This window comes from Leguminivora glycinivorella, chromosome 27 (genome assembly GCF_023078275.1).
Source record: "Leguminivora glycinivorella isolate SPB_JAAS2020 chromosome 27, LegGlyc_1.1, whole genome shotgun sequence".
Taxonomy (NCBI): Eukaryota; Metazoa; Arthropoda; class Insecta; order Lepidoptera; family Tortricidae; genus Leguminivora; species Leguminivora glycinivorella.
In genome coordinates, this window is record NC_062997.1 from 4,932,337 (window position 1) to 4,955,240 (window position 22,904).

A 22,904-nucleotide genomic window follows, 5' to 3' on the forward strand; every position below is an offset into this window, starting at 1 on the left:
GAACTGTTTCATAAATTTGAACCTTATTGCTATCATGATAGTTGCTTTTTAACTACACTGAGACAAGCGCGTGCCGTTTAAACGGGAGCTAGCCGCCGTGAATAATAGAAACAAAGGCTTTTGTTAAACAGATTACGGCAAAAACCAAAAAAACCATATTAAAAAAATTCATACTATAGTAGTAAGTTTAAATCTCTTCACTTCCAATCCTAGATACATAACTTATATTTCCAACCACTATGATATTTCTAGTATATTCCACATGTCTATACCTTTTTCCGCCTGTCTGCTCTCCTGTCCAGGCGGTGTATGGGCGAGCTGATGTTTTGTATGGAGTCTAGGAGCTCCCTCGGTTTTTGTATGCGCGTGGCGGAGCGAGTCCGGAATTTAGCTGAGTCGGTCAAGCGACCGGGGTTAGGGATTTGAAGTACCTGGGGAAAAAATAGGATTGTTTTAATACAATGTATGTGAACGTCAAGTAGTAATTACGAAAAAAAAAAATATTGGGGGACACCTTACACAGATCAACTCAGCCCAGGGTTCGAAAATATCCGATATTTATAATAAATATCAAAATATCGGATATTTATGATATAATATATCAACTTTGATATATATCCATTTTGTATGGAAGGCATATTATTATTTTGTTGCACTATTTATGAATACAACTTTAGATGAGGAAAATTCTACTAAAAAACATAACATTTAGTAAAAAAATCAATCATTTTTAACAATGTTACATTTTTTAAAACCATTTTTGATACAAATGATAAATATCGGATATTTATATCCATTGATATATATATCGTCGAACGCCGCTGGATATATATCCGATGTATATCGGATATATATCTTGATATATATCCTCGAACCCTGACCCAGCCCCAAACTAAGCAAAGCTTGTACTATGGGTGCTAGGCGACCATTATCACCATCATCCTCCTTGCGTTATCCCGGCATCTGCCACGGCTCATGGGAGCCTACATTGATAACTAATCCCAAGATTTGGCGTAGGCACTAGTTTTACGAAAGCGACTGCCATCTGACCTTCCAACCCGAAGGGTAACTAGGCCTTATTGGCAGGCGACGATATACATACTTAAATAGATAAATACATACATAGAAAACATCCATGACACAGGAACAAATATCCGTAAAATTATATGTGAGTGTGCACGGGAAAACGTCCCAATTTGTCGATTGCTATAAAGCCGCATTGTCAGTTTATTCATATGTATAAATAAACAAGTAAATCTCGCCTTAATGGTAACCGACAAAGTGGGACGTTTTACTAAACACACTCACAACCTTCATTTTCATAATATATATTCCAATTTAACTGTACGTTCGTTTGATGATAATATAGTGGTTTACTTTTTTAGGGTTCCGTAGTCAACTAGGAACCCTTATAGTTTCGCCATGTCTGTCTGTCCGTCCGTCCGTCCGTCCGTCCGCGGATAATCTCAGTAACCGTTAGCACTAGAAAGCTGAAATTTGGTGCCAATATGTATATCAATCACGCCAACAAAGTGCAAAAATAAAAAATGGGAAAAAATGTTTTATTAGGGTACCCCCCCTACATGCAAAGTGGGGGCTGATATTTTTTTTCATTCCAACCCCAACGTGTGATATATTGTTGGATAGGTATTTAAAAATTAATAAGGGTTTACTAAAATCATTTTTTTATAATGTTAATAGTTTCGGAAATAATCGCTCTTAAAGGAAAAAAAAGTGCGTCCCCCCCCCTCTAACTTTTGAACCATATGTTTAAAAAATATGAAAAAAATCACCAAAGTAGAACTTTGTAAAGACTTTCTAGGAAAATTATTTTGAACTTGATAGGTTCAGCAGTTTTTGAGAAAAATACGAAAAACTACGGAACCCTACACTGAGCGTGGCCCGACACGCTCTTGGCCGGTTTTTGTTTTATATTTATTAAATATTACACATTGATAAAAACTAAGACACACTAACTAAAAACTAAATATCGAAATCTAATGAGCCCCCTGTGGTTAGGCATATTGCCTAAGATTGTGGCAGCATTTGCTCGCTGAATCGCAATGCTTATTCGTTGAGCGAGGAAGCTGCCAGTTCTCTTGTTCCCCGTGACATCGGTCAATCGCTTCGCCAGGTATTTATACAGAATCTGGGATGAGTATGATTTCTGTATAGGAGCATAGATTAAATATAAGATCATACAATCCCATACATTAACATGCGACCGCCTAAGAACGTGCATACACTACACCACACATAGATGGCGCCACAAAAAAATATATCTTGTAGATTTCGATTATACTTGTAGATGGCGTTAAGTGTCACTTTTGACATACTCGTAGATTTATGGCTCGAAAGTGACACGCATTTTTAACCCCCGACACAAAAACGAAGGGGTGTTATAAGTTTGACGTGTCTGTCTGTCTGTTTGTCTGTCTGTCTGTGTGTGTGTCTGTCTGTGGCATCGTAGCTCCCGAACGGATGAACCGATTTAGATTTAGTTTTTTTTGTCTGAAAGCTGAGTTAGTCAGGAGTGTTGTTAGCCATGTTTCATGAAAATCGGTGTACTATGTCGCGGTCGGGGGTTTTGGGTATGATCTTCGTATATTTTAATCTATGATAATCGTAAACCGTACTCGCAGTAGGCCAAGATACAGGCACAGCCTAGTTTGGTCACTGATGTAATATTAGAATATTGTTGATTAAAGAATAATATTAGAATATTGTTGATTAAAGATCTTAGTTATAATGATACAGAACAACTTATGAAAACTAATGGTTGGTAAAGGGTACATTGTATCAATAGGCTTTGATATTATATTTTTATAATTAACTTGTGTTTTCCTATTTGGCCCACAGACACTTATACACACACACACACACACACACACACACACCTTATATACAAGTCATTCACTCCTGCTGACTACAAATATACAATAAATGTTATTAATTAAATGTGTTAACACTAGTAAAATCAAAAATTCGTTACTGAACTATACTGTGATTAACCGTGTTACCCTTGTTAAGTCTGGTTAGCTTTAGTCTTAAATATTTTTTAGTCATTAGAATTGTTTCTTCAGCGTAGGAAAAGTAAATGTAATATGTAAATGGTAATGTTTGGACTGACTCCACGAGACAGGCCTAGCCTAGTGTGGTGGTCAAAGGTAAAAAATTTTTGTAACACTTTTTGGCAAATAAACTATTTTTATTTTATTTTATTTTTATTTTATTGTAGAAAACGTGTTGTTAGAAATAAATTATTTTGTATTTTGTATGATATGAGTGATTTTACCACCCCCTTTCTTCCCGTGGGTGTCGTAGAAGGCGACTATGGGATATGGGTTAAATTGTGGCGTAGGCGAGAGGCTGGCAACCTGTCACTGCAATGTCACAGTTTCGTTTTTCTTTCAACCCCTTATTTGCCAAGAGTGGCACTGAAGCTTTAGTAGTTTCATGTGCTCTGCCTACCCCTTTATGGGATACAGGCGTGACTGTATGTATGTATGAGTGAATTTATGTATGAAAAGGTCTTACCTGGCATATTCGTCTAATTTCTTAGTAAGCAGCTCATTCTTCAGCTTGGCCGCGGCTAGTTCCCTGGTCAGTTGCGTCTTGCTTTTATTCCCAGCTGGCTGGAGTAGTGGGTGTTTGCGCAGGCGGCTGGCCGAGGGTCGTTGGTTCGGGTCTGGGTCGATCATTTTCTGGAATCGGTTTTATTGGTTAGGGCAAAGACACGTCTAACTCTGTATAGACGGATATAGTCTAAGAAAAAAACCGGCCAAGAGCGTGTCGGGCCACGCTCAGTGTAGGGTTCCGTAGTTTTCCGTATTTTTCTCAAAAACTACTAAACCTATCAAGTTCAAAATAATTTTCCTAGAAAGTCTTTATAAAGTTCTACTTTTGTGATTTTTTTCATATTTTTTAAACATATGGTTCAAAAGTTAGAGGGGGGGGGGGGGGACGCACTTTTTTTTCCTTTAGGAGCGATTATTTCCGAAAATATTAATATTATCAAAAAACGAGCTTAGTAAACCCTTATTCATTTTTAAATACCTATCCAACAATGTATCACATTTTGGGATTGGAATGAAAAAAAATATCAGCCCCCACTTTACATGTAGGGGGGGCACCCTAATAAAACATTTTTTTCCATTTTTTATTTTTGCACTTTGTTGGCGTGATTGATATACATATTGGTACCAAATTTCAGCTTTCTAGTGCTAACGGTTACTGAGATTATCCGCGGACGGACGGACGGACGGACAGATAGACATGGCGAAACTATAAGGGTTCCTAGTTGACTACGGAACCCTAAAAAGGCATGGTGACCTAGATGGCGTTACACCTTTGGGGAACGCTCGGCTAGATGGCGCTAATATTAATATTTGACATTTTAACACATATCAAGCTAAGAATATGGGCCAAATTGTCAAAACTGAGGTTCAAAAGTTTTAAGCCTGTGTCGAGAGATCGCAGTCTATGCACTGTGATTACACATTTTACTTTGACAGTACCTCTTTATAATACTCGATCCTCTTTGGTCGGAGCTCCGTGTTACATGGGTAATTTGATTTGTGTTTCTTGTCACATCTCTATATTGACAATCCTGCACTCACTAAGGTTTCTGTTTGATCCAATGGTTGACTGGTAGAGAATGCCTTAAGGCATTAAGTCCGCCATTTGTACAATTTTATGTCGTGCAATAAAGTCTAAATAAATAAATAGATGCCTTTGAGCAACTCTGATGCAGCGTCCCCACTTAGGCGTCGCGTGTCTCGCGCTGTCGTTGCCGTCGCCGCCTAGGGCGCGTCTTACGTCCTTCCTATACAAAATGTACTGAGACGTTTTTTGAATTACATTCAGGCGGCGTGGCGGAGACGTCCGCTGCGCGCCGCGAGACATGCGTGTGAGTGCGGATGGTCCCTGCGATGTTACCTGTATGAGCTGGTGGAACTCCCGGGAGAGCGCGGGCAGCTCGGGCAGCTTGCCGTCGCGCAGCGCGTGCCAGGCGGGGCCGTTCTTGGGCAAGGGGCCGCCGCCCGCTGCTTCGAACAGCGTTAGGCCTGCACAACAATATATATTACATTAATATATTATTTTTTCTACTCCCGTAGTGTTATTCGTCATTTACAGTGTCGTGCATAGATCTTTAAAACCCTATATGAAAGATGCCGGTAGACTACGTCGAAAACAGATGCCTCAACCTCACCGTCCAAGGCCCTAGGTCACGCGGCCGCGGTAGGCCTAAGAAGCGCTGGACGGACGTCGTGATAGCGGACATGGAAGAGAACCATCTCTCGCCACAGGATGCCGAAGACCGGGCAAAGTGGAGAAGGCTGAACAGGAAAGCGAACCCTAGCGCTAGGCCGGGAAAACGCTAGGTTGAAGAAGAAGATCAAAGATGCCAGCCGGGGCCCGGCGCCCCGCGTACCCGCGTGTACAATATAGCTCTTAAAGCATTGTTAGGAAGCCTTTAAGGGATATAGCGGGCCGCGGGGCGCCGGGGGCTGGCAGCGGCGCGGGGGAGTGCGGGGACAGGGTGAGGCAGGAGCAGAGGGGAGGCCGACAAGGCAAAATACAGGAAATAGTGCGAATTTCACGAAAGTTATTCTAGAAAACTATTCAAAACTAAGTGCATGGGTGTGTGTGTGTGGATTGAGTGAGCACCTTCCGAAAATAAAAAAAAATATGCTGATCATTTAGTAAAAGTTCTAAAACAATTGTAAAACGAATCTCTGAATTTGTAAAAAGATAAATCAAAAGATACAGCCATTAACATGTGCTCACTCAGTTCTCACAAACTACCAACGAAAACAGTGAATATATTCATTTAACATATAATATTTATATACTAACATTTAGTAAAAAATAGGCCAACCTACCTCTATAAATATTAGATCACCTAGTGACGTATTAAATTTTTTACAAATAGTTTCTTATGCTCACTCAATCCACACACTTTTGAAAAGCCGAATTTTGATGAAAAACATAAGATTTAGACCGCTATTATATGTGTATAGTTTAGTAAAAGTGAAATGGGAATTTGTAAAATACAAAACGAACCACTAACGTGTTAGGTTTTTTTATAATAAATTTTTGTAAGTGCTCACTCAGTCCACACGTTTTGAGAAAGTTAAAAATGTAAATATCTTACGATTTGTAGCACCTAAGACACTCGAAAGTACTTCAACATTTAGTAAAAATTTTTACTAAATATCCACCATCTAATATTTTATATTCGTTGTCTGGTTTTAAAGATATTCAGACATAACTTTTCTCATACAAATGTATCAAGTAGGGTGACCACACTATGTCGGCTCCTGATTTTCCCCACCTTCCCATTGTCATATTGAGATTGGGGAGTTTCGTTCAATTTTGATAATAGTTCACCGGATTTGTAAGTGGGAGCGAGAAAAGAATAACTATTTCTCGCTCCCACTTACAAATCCGGTACGCTCATCTGTTAGCGCGATTAGATTACCAGGTTCTGGTTTCTTACTAGTGAAGTATTATATTCTTTGTTTCTTACCAATTATCATTCATATCCTTTTTAATGCATGCATGTCGATATGGTTATTATCCTGACGTCGATAAAAATTACACAATACACATCATCACTAGGCCAAGAACATAACCTAAAAACAGTTTGCAGATGGATAATTAATATGGTATTAGTTGAATATTATCAAAATTGAACGAACGAAACTCCCCAATCTCAATATGACAATGGGAAGGTGGGGAAAATCAGGAGCCGACATAGTGTAGTCACCCTACTTGATACATTTGTATGAGAAAAGTTATGTCTGAATATCTTTAAAACCAGACAACGAATATAAAATATTAGATGGTGGATATTTAGTAAAATTTTTTACTAAATGTTGAAGTACTTTCGAGTGTCTTAGGTGCTACAAATCGTAAGATATTTACATTTTTAACTTTCTCAAAACGTGTGGACTGAGTGAGCACTTACAAAAATTTATTATAAAAAAACCTGACACGTTAGTGGTTCGTTTTGTATTTTACAAATTCCCATTTCACTTTTACTAAACTATACACATATAATAGCGGTCTAAATCTTATGTTTTTCATCAAAATTCGGTTTTTCAAAAGTGTGTGGATTGAGTGAGCATAAGAAACTATTTGTAAAAAAATTAATACGTCACTAGGTGATCTAATGTTTATAGAGGTAGGTTGGCCTATTTTTTACTAAATGTTAGTATATAAATATTATATGTTAAATGAATATATTCACTGTTTTCGTTGGTAGTTTGTGAGAACTGAGTGAGCACATGTTAATGGCTGTATCTTTTGATTTATCTTTTTACAAATTCAGAGATTCGTTTTACAATTGTTTTAGAACTTTTACTAAATGATCAGCATATTTTTTTTAATTTTCGGAAGGTGCTCACTCAATCCACACACACACGTGCATGGTCGTAGAAAAAGTATTGTATGCAACGGTGTTTAACTGGGTCAAAAAATACTCGTTCGTTTCGGCTTCGCCTCAAATTGTTAATAAAGACACCACGAGTATTTTTTGACTCAGTTAAACACCATTGCATACAATACTTTTTCTACGACCATACACTTACTTTTTAATAGTTTTCTAAAATACTTTCGTGAAATTCACACTGTTTCATATATTTTACACTAAAGCAATCCCCGCCAGCTTATCAGTTATCACACACGCGCGCAGTATCGTTATAACAATGCGTTGCCATAGTTACAGAGCCAAACAATGCGTTTTCAATTTTTTCGTTACTGCGCGCGTGCGCGGAAGCCGGCGGGGCTGGCTTTAGATAATAGACTTTTATGTAGGGTTTTAAAAATCTATGCACAACCTTGTAAATGACGAATAACAGTTCGGGAGTAGAAAAAAAAGAATAAACGCATTGAAATACACCGTCCTGTGTGACTGTTCGTCTGTCTGTTTGTCTGTCTGTCTATCCGTCCGTCCGTCCGACTGTCTGACTGTCCGTCTGTCTACCATATTACAAAATATCTCTACAACTACTTATTTATTGAACAATTAAAAAAAAATTGTATAACAAGTTACCAAAAAGCATGAAAGAGTTACATGTAAATAAGTTTAAAAAAGTTCTTGTTGGTTATTTATTAGATAAAAATTATTATTGCCACGATGATTTTCTCAAAGAAAACATGCAGGAGCAAAATTGTTAATTAATTAAAAATAGTCATTAAGTATTTTGTAAAATTTTGCATGCTAGTATTTTTAAATACATATAGCAGAATAAACAACAAATTGTCAAAATAACATCTGTAGACATAAATCATATAATACTTATTCTATGCAAATAAAGCTATTCTATTCTATTCTAATCAGTAAGTAGACTCACCAAATGCGAATATGTCCGACTTGGTGAGGTGTGTGAGGTCCTCCTGTATGATCTCGCGAGTGAGATAGCGACAGTCGCCCTCTTCCACTCGCGGGGACGACACGCAGGTCACGTGGCCCAGGTCGCCTGTTGAAAACAAATATAGTTGTAGAAAAATCAAAGTATACTGTGATGATGATGATGTAATAAAACCACCTTCAAAAATAAGCGTGTTACAAAACACGGAGAAACTAAAAAGCCAAAAATAAAAACCTTTAAATTCAGATTTCTTATCGGATTGCAATAATCTAAACATCCAAATTATAAACAAATCAATTATTTTTGTAGTTGGTACCAGACCTGTTCGTCGCCTTGCTATTTCCTGTTTGCCCCACCCAACCATATACAGGCTGGCCCCGACTCCAAAAATAATTGATTTGTTTATAATTTGGATGTTTAGATTATTGCAATCCGATAAGAAATCTGAATTTAAAGGTTTATTATTTTTGGCTTTTTAGTTTCTCCGTGTTTTGTAACACGCTTATTTTTGAAGGTGGTTTTATTTTTTGTTAAAAAGTTTATTTATTATTTGTTGATTTTTAGTGGTAAAAGAATTATCCTTTAACTCCTAACCATTGAGGAGTTGACCTTCCATCATCAGCTCAGCCACATAAAATTATTACCATCAGGCGTAAATACTGGTGTTCCTTTGAAAAATACACTAAAAACCTTACATGTGCCTATAACATTTGAAGAGTTCCCTCGATTTCTCCAAGATCTCATCATCAGACCCTGACTTGATGCCAATGGGACCATCTCGGGGTTATACCAGTTCGATCAAAAAAAAATTTTTGAAAATTGGTCCACGATTCTCGGAGATATCGAGTAACATACATACAAAAAAAAAATTCAGTCAACATGAGAACCTCCTCCTTTTTTTGAAGTCGGTTAAAAAGTATATGCGTCTTTTGTAAATATCTTGGTGACCATACTTAGAACATCGAGCGTTGCAATAACCCCACCAGACGAAAGTACCCCAGTAGTCCTTAGTCAAATATTAAGGGCCTGGGGGCCGATTTTTGAGTCTCACTGTCACTAAAATACCGGTTGAAAACGGTGAATTGCCTATTATTTTCAGTGACAATTTTCTGAATTCGAACGCCGTGAGACTCAAAAATCGGCCCCCAGTTGCATCAACCACATTTGACAGAGACATCATCGTCACGCAGATGTCTATGGAACTTCCCATATAATAAAATTTAGCGACTTGATCTGTCTATACGGAGTTACACTCAGTTCAGGCTTACTTGTCCAATCATGTAAACAAACACTGCTGGAATACATTATCTCAATTTTCTCTGGAATTACACATTAACCATCACTTAAAATGTTATTATACACTTAAATAAACTCACAAAGTATTGAAATCAATCAAAAAACCACTGAATAATATCATTTCTAGAACGATTTTCATCAATAATTGTAATTACGAACGGATGACATAAAAAACTTCTGACATTACGAAGTCTAGATTGTCTATGAGTCGCAATGTTGGGATGACAACTTATCGTTATGAACGATCGAGTTTACGTTAGAGTTTGTATAGCTTGGAAAAAATGCGTTGATATTAACTACAATAACTTAAATATCAGATTTTTAACCGACTTCTTTACGTAGAAGCAGGAGGTTCTGTATTCAGTTTCGTATTTATGTTTTATGTACTTATGTTCACCCATGACTCCGAGAGCCATGATCCGATTTTAATCATGTTTCTGAAGAAAGCGAAAGTGAGACAAGCCTTTTTCACATGATTATTGCAAATGTGACGAAAAAGAATTAAATTTTGGTTTTAACATAGATATTGTGTGACGTAAAATTGAAAATCCTCTGATGACGTCAGCAGCGAAATTATCGTTAATACATCATTTTATCGACACTTAAAATCCCTAGTAATTGTCTTTGACCATATTTGACGTTTCGTTTGTTTACTATATTGGACAAGTAAGGCTGAACTGACTTTATATATGACTTTGCTGTTACTCACCGATCTTGTATATATGCGTGTTGGTGTGATAATCATCATCATCAGAGTCGGCAGCTGGTTCGCCTTCTCGACTGCACACGAAGATGTTTCCGGGTTTGACGTCCATGTGGACAAGTTGTAACGAGTGGATGTAACTGTAACAATGAAGAATCGTATTAAAATCAATATCAATGAAATGAAATATTTATTTTCCAAGTAGGGTGTGTGTTGGAAGGACCTATGGAGCTAATTTGTTCCGTCTATTGTCCTTTGAGTCGTCGGCAAACCGAACCCTCCTTGGAACTTGTGCACTCCTTTTTGCTGTGTACTTAACACAGCAAAAGGGAGTGTACAAGTTTCTAATGGGTTGGCAACGCGCATGTGACACTTCTTGAGTTGCAGGCGTCCATAGGTTACGGTGACCGCTTTCCGTCAGGCGGACCGTGTGCTTGTTTGCCACCGACGTAGTATAAAAAAAAAGTAGGCATATCACAATGCGCATACGAACGTCAAATAAAGCTACGCCGGCTCTAACCCTACGCCTCAGAATCGAGAAGATTTCAGTCCCCCCTCAGTTGGAGGGCGGTATCCACTATGGGACCGGCAAGAAACTCGGCGGGCCACTTCTTTTCAAAACCTTACATCGTATAATTAACATGCATTAAAAAGCAATATACAATTTAAAAATCAAAAGTATTCATCAAAAAAAAATACTAACAGACTAGGTGCCAACTCTATGGAAATTAATTTCAATACAATCAAGCAAATAAAAATGTTTTTAGTAGTGTTGTGTCTACATTAATATTAGAAAAAAAACTCACGCTAGTCCATCAGCCACATGGGCCAGCAATAGTAACAGTTCGCTCTCTGGCAGCGGTCCCTTCTCCATCATCTGTTGAAGGCTGCCACCCGAGCAGTATTCATTTTGAATGATCATGTGGTCGTCTTCTGCCCACGCTGAGTAGTATCTGTGGAAATCAAAAAGGATCAAGTATTATAGAGAGTTACTGTCGAAGTAAAATGTGTAATCACAGTGCATAGACTGCCATCTCTTGACATAGGCTTAAAACTTTTGAACATCAGTTTTGACCAAAGAGGATCGAGTATTATAGAGAGTTACTGTCAAAGTAAAATGTGTAATCACAGTGCATAGACTGCCATCTCTTGACACAGGCTTAAAACTTTTGAACCTCAGTTTTGACAATTTGGCCCATATTCTTAGCTTGATATGTGTTAATATGTAAAATATTAATATTAGCGCCATCTAGCAGAGCGTACCCCAAAGGTGTAATGCCATCTAGGCCACCGTACCTTTTTCTGTATGGTGCTGAGGTACGTTTTTTTCTTAGACTTTATCTGTCTATACGGAGTTATATATGTCTTTGGTGGAAATTTATGAAAATTAATATTGGTACTCAATATTATAAGCATTTGATGACCGGTCTGGCGTAGTTGGTTTGGTAGGTAGTTCCCTGCCTGCTAATTTGATGGTTCTTGGTTTGAATCCCGGTGAAAGTGTGTGATGAACACAGATATTTGTTCCCGAGTCTTGGATGTCTCTTTTTCTGTGTATATAAGTATATTTATCGCCACCTAGCACACATAGTACAAGCTTTGCTTAGTTATGGGCTAGGTTGATTTGTGTAAGGTGTACCCAATATTTATTTTATTTATTTCAAAGGTCTTGATAATTTATTTTGTGTATATGTATATCAGAACTAACCTGACGACTCTCGGATGTTTTCCTAACACAGCATGTGCGTACACTTCAGTCAGCGCCGCCCGTTCTTGAGCGGAGCCGGCCACAGGTCTCAGAGACCGCTTGAGCGCGTATACGCATCCGTCCAGTTTGTTGACGCAACGGGTCACTCGGCCGAATTCGCCGCGACCGATGACGTCGAGTTCGATGAATTCTACGTTGTATCGGGATATGTTGGACTCCTGAAGACAATATTCACAAAATATCGAAATTTTAGCATTTGTCATTAGAACTTGAGTAAAAGGTGATCTCTGCCTACATTTTTAAGAGGACTCTTGGGTCGACACGTTCGTCTTTCGTCACGTTCCTAAATTTGTCCGATTCTGCTGTCGTCAGCCATTCTTCATTCCTCAACTTAGTCTGCAGTCATTATCGTCTTTGACCATAGTGAGTTGTTGGCCTTTTTCTTATTTCGACTCAATCGTTTTTCGTCATTTCGTATTTGGTCATATTCTAAGTTGGTACCTAAGACTACAAAAAAAACCACGAAATACATAGATTTAACAGCGATCATGCCCAAAAGAAGATTATGATTATGACGAATAAAGAACGAGACGGATTACGATAAAGATGAACAACGAAAATTGACTGTAGTTGAGAAAAAACATCGACGATCGTGACATTCGTGACGAATAAAGAATGACTGACGAAAGCAGAATCGGACAAATTTGTCGACCCAAGAGTATACCTTTAAGGTAGCGTTCCCACTTAAGCGTCGCGTGTCTCGGGGCGCGCAACGGACGTCTCCGCCACGCCGCCTGAATGTAATTCAAAAAACGTCTCCTCAGTACATTTTGTATAGGAAGGACGTAAGACGCGCCCCAGGTGGCGTGGCGGCGGCGTGGCGCGCGCCGCGCCGCCTGTGGGCGCGTCTTACGTCCTGCATATACAAAATGTACTGAGGAGACGTTTTTTGAATTACATTCAGGCGGCGTGGCGCGGACGTCCGTTCCGCACCTCAGGACATGCGTCTTTTAAGTGTGGCCGGTCCCTAAGAGAACTTTTAAAGACACCATAAATGTTTAGTCGAGCTATTTTTTTTTCCTACATTTCTTAACCCTAACGCAAAGAGGGCTGCGCCGATTTTATAGAATGTTTATTACATTCCCGTGTAAGACAAGTTTTTCTGCCAATTGGCAATCAAATTGTCATTTTACGAGTTGTATCCAGAATATAAAAAAACTTGTAGCTTACCCTCAATCTCTTAGCAGGCTGTTCCGGCGTGGCATCTCCCATCGACGTTGGTGTTTTAGATAGAGCCCGCTTCTTCTTATTCAAAGCTTGACCTGTGTACAATAAATACAAATTTAAGTAACTTTCTATAAGAGAATTTTCAGCCAGGATTGGTATAATCCACCAACCCGGATATGGCCTGAGAAGTCATACCTCAGCAGTTCTCGAAAAGTTTGTACAAAAATTAAGGGAAAAGCAGGGGCGGCTCACTCCGCGATCCTTTCACCGCGCTACAAGTACATGCCGGCGGCCGCGAGTTCGCGGCCCATTCAGTGGCGACGACCTTCGCGCGGCGCAATAGAATTCAATGTCGTCTGCACGCGTGCGGTCCGTTTGTTAATGTAGGTAAGAATTTAGAATGGCGGCGTTTTGTGAACTTCAAAGGAGTGAGCCTTCTGTACTTGTACTATTATATATTCTATGGGGAAAAGTTAAATTTGTTTTTATTAATTCCTATTTTGTTACCAAGATTTTGTTGATGAATTGAGATTTTATTAAGTTTTATTTCGTCATTAAAGTTCTCTAGTATCTATATTTTCTTAATTATAACAATTATCCTGTATATATCTTACGAAAGTCGAATTATATTACTAAATGTTGGTAACAAAATAGGATCATTTAAAATTTGCTGACGTGGCATTGTACAAAGTTGACGGGAATTGCTGACCTAAGCAGTTTACACCTTGAGGTCTAATTTTGCAGTACCTAAATGATTTATCACGAAGCTACACGGCCGTCAGCTGTCGCTCTGTTGGATCATCAATCAATATCGCCTCGAATTACTAATCGGTTTATAGTTAGATCAATTGGGTAAAACTGTAGCTTGTGATAGCCTTAATATTAGAAATGATTATCTTACCAGTCAGCTGTCGCTCTGTTGGATCATCAATCAATATCGCCTCGAATTATTAATCGGTTTATAGTTAGATCAATTGGGTACAACTGTAGCTAGTCCTAAAGTTAGAAATGACTATCTTACCATCAGGAGTGAACGGGTTGATGTTGGCCACTGGTTTAGTGTCTTCGTGCATGCTGCCGAGAGCACTGTCTTCGTCTGGCGGGTGTAGATGGTGAATGGAGCCTGTGGTAATGTCCGGAGACAGTGGACATGGTGGACTTACCATCAGGAGTGAACGGGTTGATATTGGCCACTGGTTTAGTGTCTTCGTGCATGCTGCCGAGAGCACTGTCTTCGTCTGGCGGGTGTAGATGGTGAATGGAGCCTGTGGTAATGTCCGGAGACAGTGGACATGGTGGACTTACCATCAGGAGTGAACGGGTTGATATTGGCCACTGGTTTAGTGTCTTCGTGCATGCTGCCGAGAGCACTGTCTTCGTCTGGCGGGTGTAGATGGTGAATGGAGCCTGTGGTAATGTCCGGAGACAGTGGACATGGTGGACTTACCATCAGGAGTGAACGGGTTGATATTGGCCACTGGTTTAGTGTCTTCGTGCATGCTGCCGAGAGCACTGTCTTCGTCTGGCGGGTGTAGATGGTGAATGGAGCCTGTGGTAATGTCCGGAGACAGTGGACATGGTGGACTTACCATCAGGAGTGAACGGGTTGATATTGGCCACTGGTTTAGTGTCTTCGTGCATGCTGCCGAGAGCACTGTCTTCGTCTGGCGGGTGTAGATGGTGAATGGAGCCTGTGGTAATGTCCGGAGACAGTGGACATGGTGGACTTACCATCAGGAGTGAACGGGTTGATATTGGCCACTGGTTTAGTGTCTTCGTGCATGCTGCCGAGAGCACTGTCTTCGTCTGGCGGGTGTAGATGGTGAATGGAGCCTGTGGTAATGTCCGGAGACAGTGGACATGGTGGACTTACCATCAGGAGTGAACGGGTTGATATTGGCCACTGGTTTAGTGTCTTCGTGCATGCTGCCGAGAGCACTGTCTTCGTCTGGCGGGTGTAGATGGTGAATGGAGCCTGTGGTAATGTCCGGAGACAGCAGACATGGTGGACTTACCATCAGGAGTGAACGGGTTGATATTGGCCACTGGTTTAGTGTCTTCGTGCATGCTGCCGAGGGCACTGTCTTCGTCTGGCGGATGTAGGTGGTGAATGGAGCCTGTGGTAATGTCCGGAGACAGTGGACATGGTGGACTTACCATCAGGAGTGAACGGGTTGATGTTGGCCACTGGTTTAGTGTCTTCGTGAATACTGCCAAGAGCACTGTCTTCGTCTGGGGGTGTAGATGGTGAATGGAGCCTGTGGTAATGTCCGGAGACAGTGGACATGGTGGACTTACCATCAGGAGTGAACGGGTTGATGTTGGCCACTGGTTTAGTGTCTTCGTGCATGCTGCCGAGAGCACTGTCTTTATCTGGGGGTGTAGATGATGAACGGAGACTGTGTTAATGTCCGGTGACAGCAGACATGGTGGACTTACCATCAGGAGTGAACGGGTTGATATTGGCCACTGGTTTAGTGTCTTCATGCATACTGCCGAGAGCACTGTCTTCGTCTGGGGGTGTAGATGGTGAATGGAGCCTGTGGTAAATTCCGGTGACAGGAGACATGGTGGACTTACCATCAGGAGTGAACGGGTTGATGTTGGCCACTGGTTTAGTGTCTTCATGCATACTGCCGAGAGCACTGTCTTTCTTCTGGGGGTGTAGATGATAAACGGAGACTGTTTAATGTCCGGAGACAGCAGACATGGTGGACTTACCATCAGGAGTGAACGGGTTGATGTTGGCCACTGGTTTAGTGTCTTCATGCATACTGCCGAGAGCACTGTCTTCGTCTGGCGGGTGTAGATGGTGACTGGAGCCTGTGGTAATGTCCGGAGACAGTGGACATGGTGGACTTACCATCAGGAGTGAACGGGTTGATATTGGCCACTGGTTTAGTGTCTTCGTGCATGCTGCCGAGGGCACTGTCTTCGTCTGGCGGGTGTAGATGGTGAATGGAGCCTGTGGTAATGTCCGGAGACAGTGGACATGGTGGACTTACCATCAGGAGTGAACGGGTTGATGTTGGCCACTGGTTTAGTGTCTTCATGCATACTGCCGAGAGCACTGTCTTCGTCTGGCGGGTGTAGATGGTGACTGGAGCCTGTGGTAATGTCCGGAGACAGTGGACATGGTGGACTTACCATCAGGAGTGAACGGGTTGATATTGGCCACTGGTTTAGTGTCTTCGTGCATGCTGCCGAGGGCACTGTCTTCGTCTGGCGGATGTAGGTGGTGACTGGAGCCTGTGGTAATGCCTGGACGAAAGAAAATGATTCAAAATGAAGCAACAAATATTTTTGGACACATTTTTTCAGGGTAGCATATTGGATAATAAACTAGTGTGTGTTTTCTTGTCAACGTCAGCGAAAACCCAGCTAGGATATAATGGACCGTCCACACTCAAGAGACGCATGTTCGCCGACGGGGAACGGACGTCAGCGTCACGCCGCCTGAATGTAATTTAAAAACCGGCCAAGAGCGTGTCGGGCCACGCTCAGTGTAGGGTTCCGTAGTTTTCCGTATTTTTCTCAAAAACTACTAAACCTATCAAGTTCAAAACAATTTTCCTAGAAAGTATTTATAAAGTTCTACTTTTGTGATTTTTTTCATATTTTTTAAACATATGGTTCAAAAGTTAGAGGGGGGACGCACTTTTTTTTCCTTTAGGAGCGATTATTTCCGAAAATATTAATATTATCAAAAAACGATCTTAGTAAACCCTTATTCATTTTTAAATACCTATCCAACAATATATCACACGTTGGGGTTGGAATGAAAAAATATCAGCCCCCACTTTACATGTAGGGGGGGTACCCTAATAAAACATTTTTTTCCATTTTTTATTTTTGCACTTTGTTGGCGTGATTGATATACATATTGGTACCAAATTTCAGCTTTCTAGTGCTAACCGTTACTGAGATTATCCGCGGACGGACGGACGGACGGACAGACAGACATGGCGAAACTATAAGGGTTCCTAGTTGACTACGGAACCCTAAAAACGTCTCCTCAGTACAATTTGTATGGAAGGACGCGCAAGGGACGTCGCTAGGCGCGCCCCAGACGACGCGTCGCTTGGCGTCTTTAATGTCCCCCTTACCTCCCTTGTTGCACAATGTACTATTGTTTCAAACCCGCAACAAGTCGAACTTGTTAAATTCACAATGCAAATTTCTTTCAGTGTACGGAGAATGGTACAAGAACATTGAGGCTCGGAAAATCGAGGTCTGAGAGACCTATAGGTATAGGTAGGTGTAGGTGATTAAGGGTCTACTTACCTGTAGGAGGATTGAGTTTGGGAGGAAACAGTCGCGACCTCGAAGTGTTGTGCGACGGTGTCGAGCATTTTTCCAGAAGTGTCTTCGGTGTCCGGGGACTGTCGAATAACCTGAAAAGATGATAATAATGATGAGATTATTAAAGACAATACAAGTGCGGAAAACAGGAACTTAGAACGAGTGGCGGTAATTTAAAGTACGACCGTGGGGAGTGTTTTTAACCCCCGACGCCAAAGCGATGGGGTGTTATAAGTTTGACGTGTCTGTCTGTCTGTCCGTCTGTCTGTCTGTGTGTGTGTCTGTGGCATCGTAGCTCCCGAACGGATGAACCGATTTGGATTTAGTTTTTTTTTTGTCTGAAAGCTGAGTAAGTCGGGAGTGTTCTTAGCCATGTTTCATGAACATCGGTCCACTATGTCGCGGTCGGGGTTTATTCAAAATTTTAATTTTGTGGTTTTTATTTTTATTTTTTATTTTTGTATTGTAGCTCTTGTCGTGTATTTTGTTAGCATTAATAATATTTATATTCTCATTTTAAGTGAATTGTACAAATTCTTATGGGAATAAAGAATCTTTAAACCTAAACCTAAACCTAAATCTAAATCGGTTCATCCGTTCGGGAGGTACGATGCCACAGACACACATACAGACAGACAGATACGTCAAACTTATAACACCCTGTAGTTTTTACCCCCGACGCAAAAACGACGGGGTGTTATAAGTTTGACGTGTCTGTCTGTCTGTCTTTCTGTCCCTCTGTCTGTTTGTCTGTCTGTCTGTTTGTCTGTCTGTCTGTGTTAGTGTCTGTCTGTGGCATCGTAGCTCCCGAACGGTTGAACCAATTTCGATTTAGTTTTTTTTTGTCTGAAAGCTGAGTAAGTCGGGAGTGTTCTTAGCCATGTTTCATGAACATCGGTCCACTATGTCGCGGTCGGGGGTTTTATCATAATTGTAATTTTGTGGTTATTGCGTCGAGGGTTAACTAAAACAATAAGAATAGTGTTTAGTTATTTTTGAACCTCAATTACCTCTTTCTCGCCATGAGGTTACTATACTTGCTATAAACCCATAAGAAAGGCACAGATGTATCCACACTTGTGACTTGTACTCCCCACCTTATACCAACAATGCAAGTAACACCTGAGTAAGATTAAAAAAAAAAAGAAACTTGTAAGACTGCCAAATTTACATACTACAGGATAAGCTAAAGCATGTGTACTGTAATACATTTGAAATATAGTTCAAAATCTTTACTTCTTTTTTTGTGCAACAAAAGGTGATCTATTCTATTTATTATAAAATGAACTGTATACTTAAAAACGTAAGATTCAAATCACTTTAAAACATTTTTGGTACCTAAGAAAGGTGAGCCACATTTTTTGTGTAAGCAGATTCTGTGTGTTGTAATAAGAATGAGTTTTTGTGTGTGTGTGTGTGTGGGTGGTTTTTTGTGAGGACAGCTGTGATCATATCATATGTTTGTCATTGTTGTTTATAACTGTGCTTTAACTGATTTTTAACTGAAATTGTTGAACACATGGCCGTTTTTACGTATTTTTGGGAATGTAGGAAGTGTATTTTTTATAGAAGCAAGCATGAGACATTGAAATACCTATTTGTACAAAAAGTTTATTTTGTATGGAACCATACTCCATAGGTTAGCAGAAGGTTATTGTACTAATTTTTGGACTTATTGCAATCCTTGCTGCCTAGTCAATATCTACCTATTTAATATTAAGATATTTAGATAATATTCTGCTTAAATGTCTTTCCCATCACGGAACAATGGTGTTCCGGAACTTCGGGAGGCGTGCGCGGGGCCGAAGCCAACGCGTAATGATTGTTATTCCATCAATTGGACGAAAAATAAAGCATTGACGGAAACTATCACAATACTTATTATTAAGAAGAAAAAAATTACTGCCACTGAACTTGTCAGTTAAAATGTTTTTACACATACGCAGGAGGTAGGGCATAGCGGCAGGAGGTAGGGCATTGCCGCAGGAGGTAGGGCATAGCGAATGATATTCCGCTTTGTGTGGTAGGGCACAGCACAGCGGATATCGTCTCGCTCGAATCTAGAGCAGAGCCCAACTGGGGAAGTATCTCCGCCTTACAGAAGACCGCAGCCAAATAGCACTAGACCCTACTCATAGTGTTGTGTTCCTGCCGGTGAGTAAGGCTGCCAGAGCTCAACGAGGGTGCGGCGTGCTGATGACGGGAGGACTTACGGAACTAACTTGTTCCGTCTATTGTCCTTTGAGTCGTCGGCAACCCGAACCCTCCTTGGAACTTGTACACTCCTTTTTGCTGTGTACTTAACACAGCAAAAGGGAGTGTACAAGTTTCTAATGGGGTGGCAACGCGCATGTGACACTCTTTGAGTTGCAGGCGTCCATAGGTTACGGTGACCGCTTTACATCAGGCGGACCGTATACTTGTTTGCCACCGACGTAGTATATAAAAAAAAAAAAAACACATTTCTCGGCCCGTTTCTCGAAAGGTACAAGTGTTCCATGACAACCCATACGATTTGACAGTTCGCGCACTTGTAATACAAGGCTTGTACCTTTCGAGAAACGGGCCCCAGCTCTGACCACTTTTATCTGTTTCGAGCCACTTCCATGCAGGTTTTTCCTGCCTGGACTAGGCCATCAGCTCACCGGGTCATAGGTTTGCCTTGACGCCTTTTTCCTGGTGGCCCTTTCCATTTTGTTGACTCAATGGCCCATCTTCTGTCCGTATACGGAGATACTTTCTTGAATAAAGCTAGGAACATACTACGCAGACGTCCGCCGTCGAGCGACCGCGACCGATCAGTGTGCACGGTCTTCGGGACATGGCATCGGCTGACCAAAACATCCAGCGAGCCAGATTTCGATCAGACGTCCATGCGCTCAAGGCCACGTCCGCGACCGTCGACCGACCGATAGTTTGCACAGTTAATTGTATATTCATTGTCCACATCCGCGTCCGCGGTCGCGCGACGACGGACGTCAGCGTAGTATATTCCTAGCTCAAGTCAGTTGAAATGAATGGATAACAACAAAACTTGTCACAACTTGTACCCAAAGTTGTATGAAAACTGGTTTGACTGGTTTTGCTAGATTTTATGGGATTTTGGAACTGAACTTGTTTTGACATGTTTTAGTAATTAAGTAAAACTTTCATCATCAGGTCAGACTGTTGTCACTCACTCTTGACGCCGCTCAACGGCTGAAAAACTTGTGCCACACACTCGACGAGCGGCGTGGAAAGTAGCGAGGGAAGTAGGCAGAGGCATAGTGTAGGCGCGCTACTGGTCATGCCGCTCGTCATGCTCCTCGTCATGCCCACCGCTCCCTATTTTGTCGGTTTTTTGACGCGAGTCAAAGGGCCGGCAACAACCTAGTGTGATTAATCGCGCGAGTAGGGCAGTGTGTGGCCGGACAGGACAACATCGCGGCAGCGCGAGGAGCATAGTGTGGCAGAGGTATTGGATATCAATCTGTGACATACTTGTGATCTACAGGGTGAAATCAAATTGGTAATACAAAATAACCTATTGACAATGCTTTAGGCGCCACTTAGGTCAAAATAGGTTAAAGGTGAAATGAAATGAAATGAAATGAAATATTTATTTTCCAAGTAGGCATATTACAATGCGCTTATGAACGTCAAATAAAACTACGCCGGCTCTAACCCTACGCCTCAGCCTCGAGAAGATTTCAGTCCCCCCTCAGTTGGAGGAGGGTATCCACTATGGGACCGGCAAGAAACTCGGCGGGCCACTTCTTTTCAAAACATTACATCTTATATTTAACATGCATTAAAAAAAAAAAGGTCATTCCTGTATCAGTAATAAATTGAATTATTCATCAAATCAAAAACATGGAGAATGACTAAGGAAAATTGAAACCTTCATTCAAAAGGATAATGTTGCTACAAATTCACTCATTTAGCAAATTACCGAATTACTTCTGTGTTATAAAATAAAACAAGAATAGGCACTGAAATTATTGTTCAGCAATATTGGTGCACAATGCAAAAAAACTTATCAATTCATAGAGTAATGTTCTTTGAAAGATACAGGAACATAACCTAACTTTCTATTATGAATTTCATGATTTTAATGTTTCAATAATTTAGCTGAATTCTTAGTAGAAGACAGAAAACCGTCATGTCAAAGGAAAGAAGAAACTGATATTGTCATTATACCAAAACATATTACATGAAAATATATAATTTTTGGAAACACAAGCATAAGTCCTTATTCAATTATTAAATCTACTTAAAAATGGAATGAGATTAACCGTCTTTTCAAAATCATATGATGAGAATGCTAAATAGATGAATAAAATTAACACACTTTCTAGAAAAAAACTGCTATTATTATTTGCAACACCTGCCTCGGAATCAAAACAAGCCGGCGTCAAGCCATAAGTAATATAAAACGGGATTTTTTAATTTAGCACTCATTTAGCGTTTGAAACCGACAAACAAGCCTTAACGTGGTAATTTCTGAGATAAGTTTATATGATAGTGAAAGTTTTACCTCAAAGCTCGAACTTTTCTGTATGGGGGACTCATCGATGATGGTGCTGGAGAACCCATTTTCTCCTCATCGTCAGGATAACTAAAATCCAGCTTCCTTGGAAACACTGGCGGGATAGGACTTAAATTTTCCGAAAACGTATTGACCAATGAATCTGACATTTCTTCCGACAATTCCGTAGAATTGTGTTTGTTCAATCCCGTATTCATTCTGTACCACTCGGTCATGATTAATAACACATAGATAACACTTTACACTTTAATAACACTGTAACTTTTATTAATAACTTACACGACACAGGATTTAACAATATTCTAAACAAAGCACACTTTCACAATTCACGTACGTTATGGCGGATGACGCATAGCACTTGTTCAAGTGGGCGGCCAATCACGGCTCTGTATTTAACCGGTGCGATGAATACAGAGATCCCATTGGCTGGGGTTATTTTTTTTAAATAACGATATCGCTTCAATACATACAATTGGTCGGTTTATGGATGCGTTCGTATTTAAAACTGCGTTTAGTAGTTGCAAATGTATGATTCAAGATGGGAATTGTTTGAAGATCAAAGATCTTTTATCTTTTTTATGACAAAAATAGAGTATAGCTTCTAAATTTTATAATATTGGAAATGTTTCAATTAGGTTAGAGGTTGAGTTTTTTGTAGTGGTAAAACCTCGTTAAAGTGGTTCAAAATGTGAACGCATTTATTTAAAAGCAGCCGTTTGACGTTTACAAATCCGGTGTTGCCTTTATAATAAATATTCCTTA

The 22,904-nt window shown here is 40.4% G+C and overlaps 1 protein-coding gene across 2 annotated transcripts; it reads right to left on the reverse strand.

Moving 5' to 3' along the window:
- Window positions 1-113: 113 nt before the first annotated feature.
- On the reverse strand, window positions 114-22,503 carry LOC125240311 (wee1-like protein kinase). Of its 2 annotated transcripts, none has more exons than XM_048148192.1 (11): window positions 22,131-22,503; window positions 17,597-17,706; window positions 16,460-16,573; window positions 13,316-13,407; window positions 12,086-12,303; window positions 11,184-11,330; window positions 10,384-10,517; window positions 8,361-8,486; window positions 4,939-5,066; window positions 3,538-3,704; window positions 114-431 (listed from the first exon to the last, which is right to left on the reverse strand). In XM_048148192.1, exons 1-11 carry the CDS (start codon window positions 22,355-22,357, stop codon window positions 401-403), a joined length of 1,494 nt encoding a protein of 497 aa, XP_048004149.1. In that variant the 5' UTR covers window positions 22,358-22,503; the 3' UTR covers window positions 114-400. The 2 variants fall into 2 exon arrangements, with proteins under 2 accessions (XP_048004149.1, XP_048004150.1); XM_048148193.1 differs by lacking the exon at window positions 16,460-16,573 and adding an exon at window positions 16,318-16,430 and having other exon boundaries at window positions 17,596-17,706.
- Window positions 22,504-22,904: the final 401 nt, after the last annotated feature.

What these genes read in the sequence shown, in the direction of transcription:
- LOC125240311 (XM_048148192.1), bottom strand. Translation starts at nt 22,357, where the DNA reads ATGACCGAGTGGTACAGAATGAATACGGGATTGAACAAACACAATTCT. An exon ending in AGAAAAGTTCGAGCTTTGAG is followed by an intron (nt 17,707 to 22,130) that starts GTAAAACTTTCA and finishes TCATCTTTTCAG; the next exon opens with GTTATTCGACAGTCCCCGGA. An exon ending in CAAACTCAATCCTCCTACAG is followed by an intron (nt 16,574 to 17,596) that starts GTAAGTAGACCC and finishes TCTTTCGTCCAG; the next exon opens with GCATTACCACAGGCTCCAGT.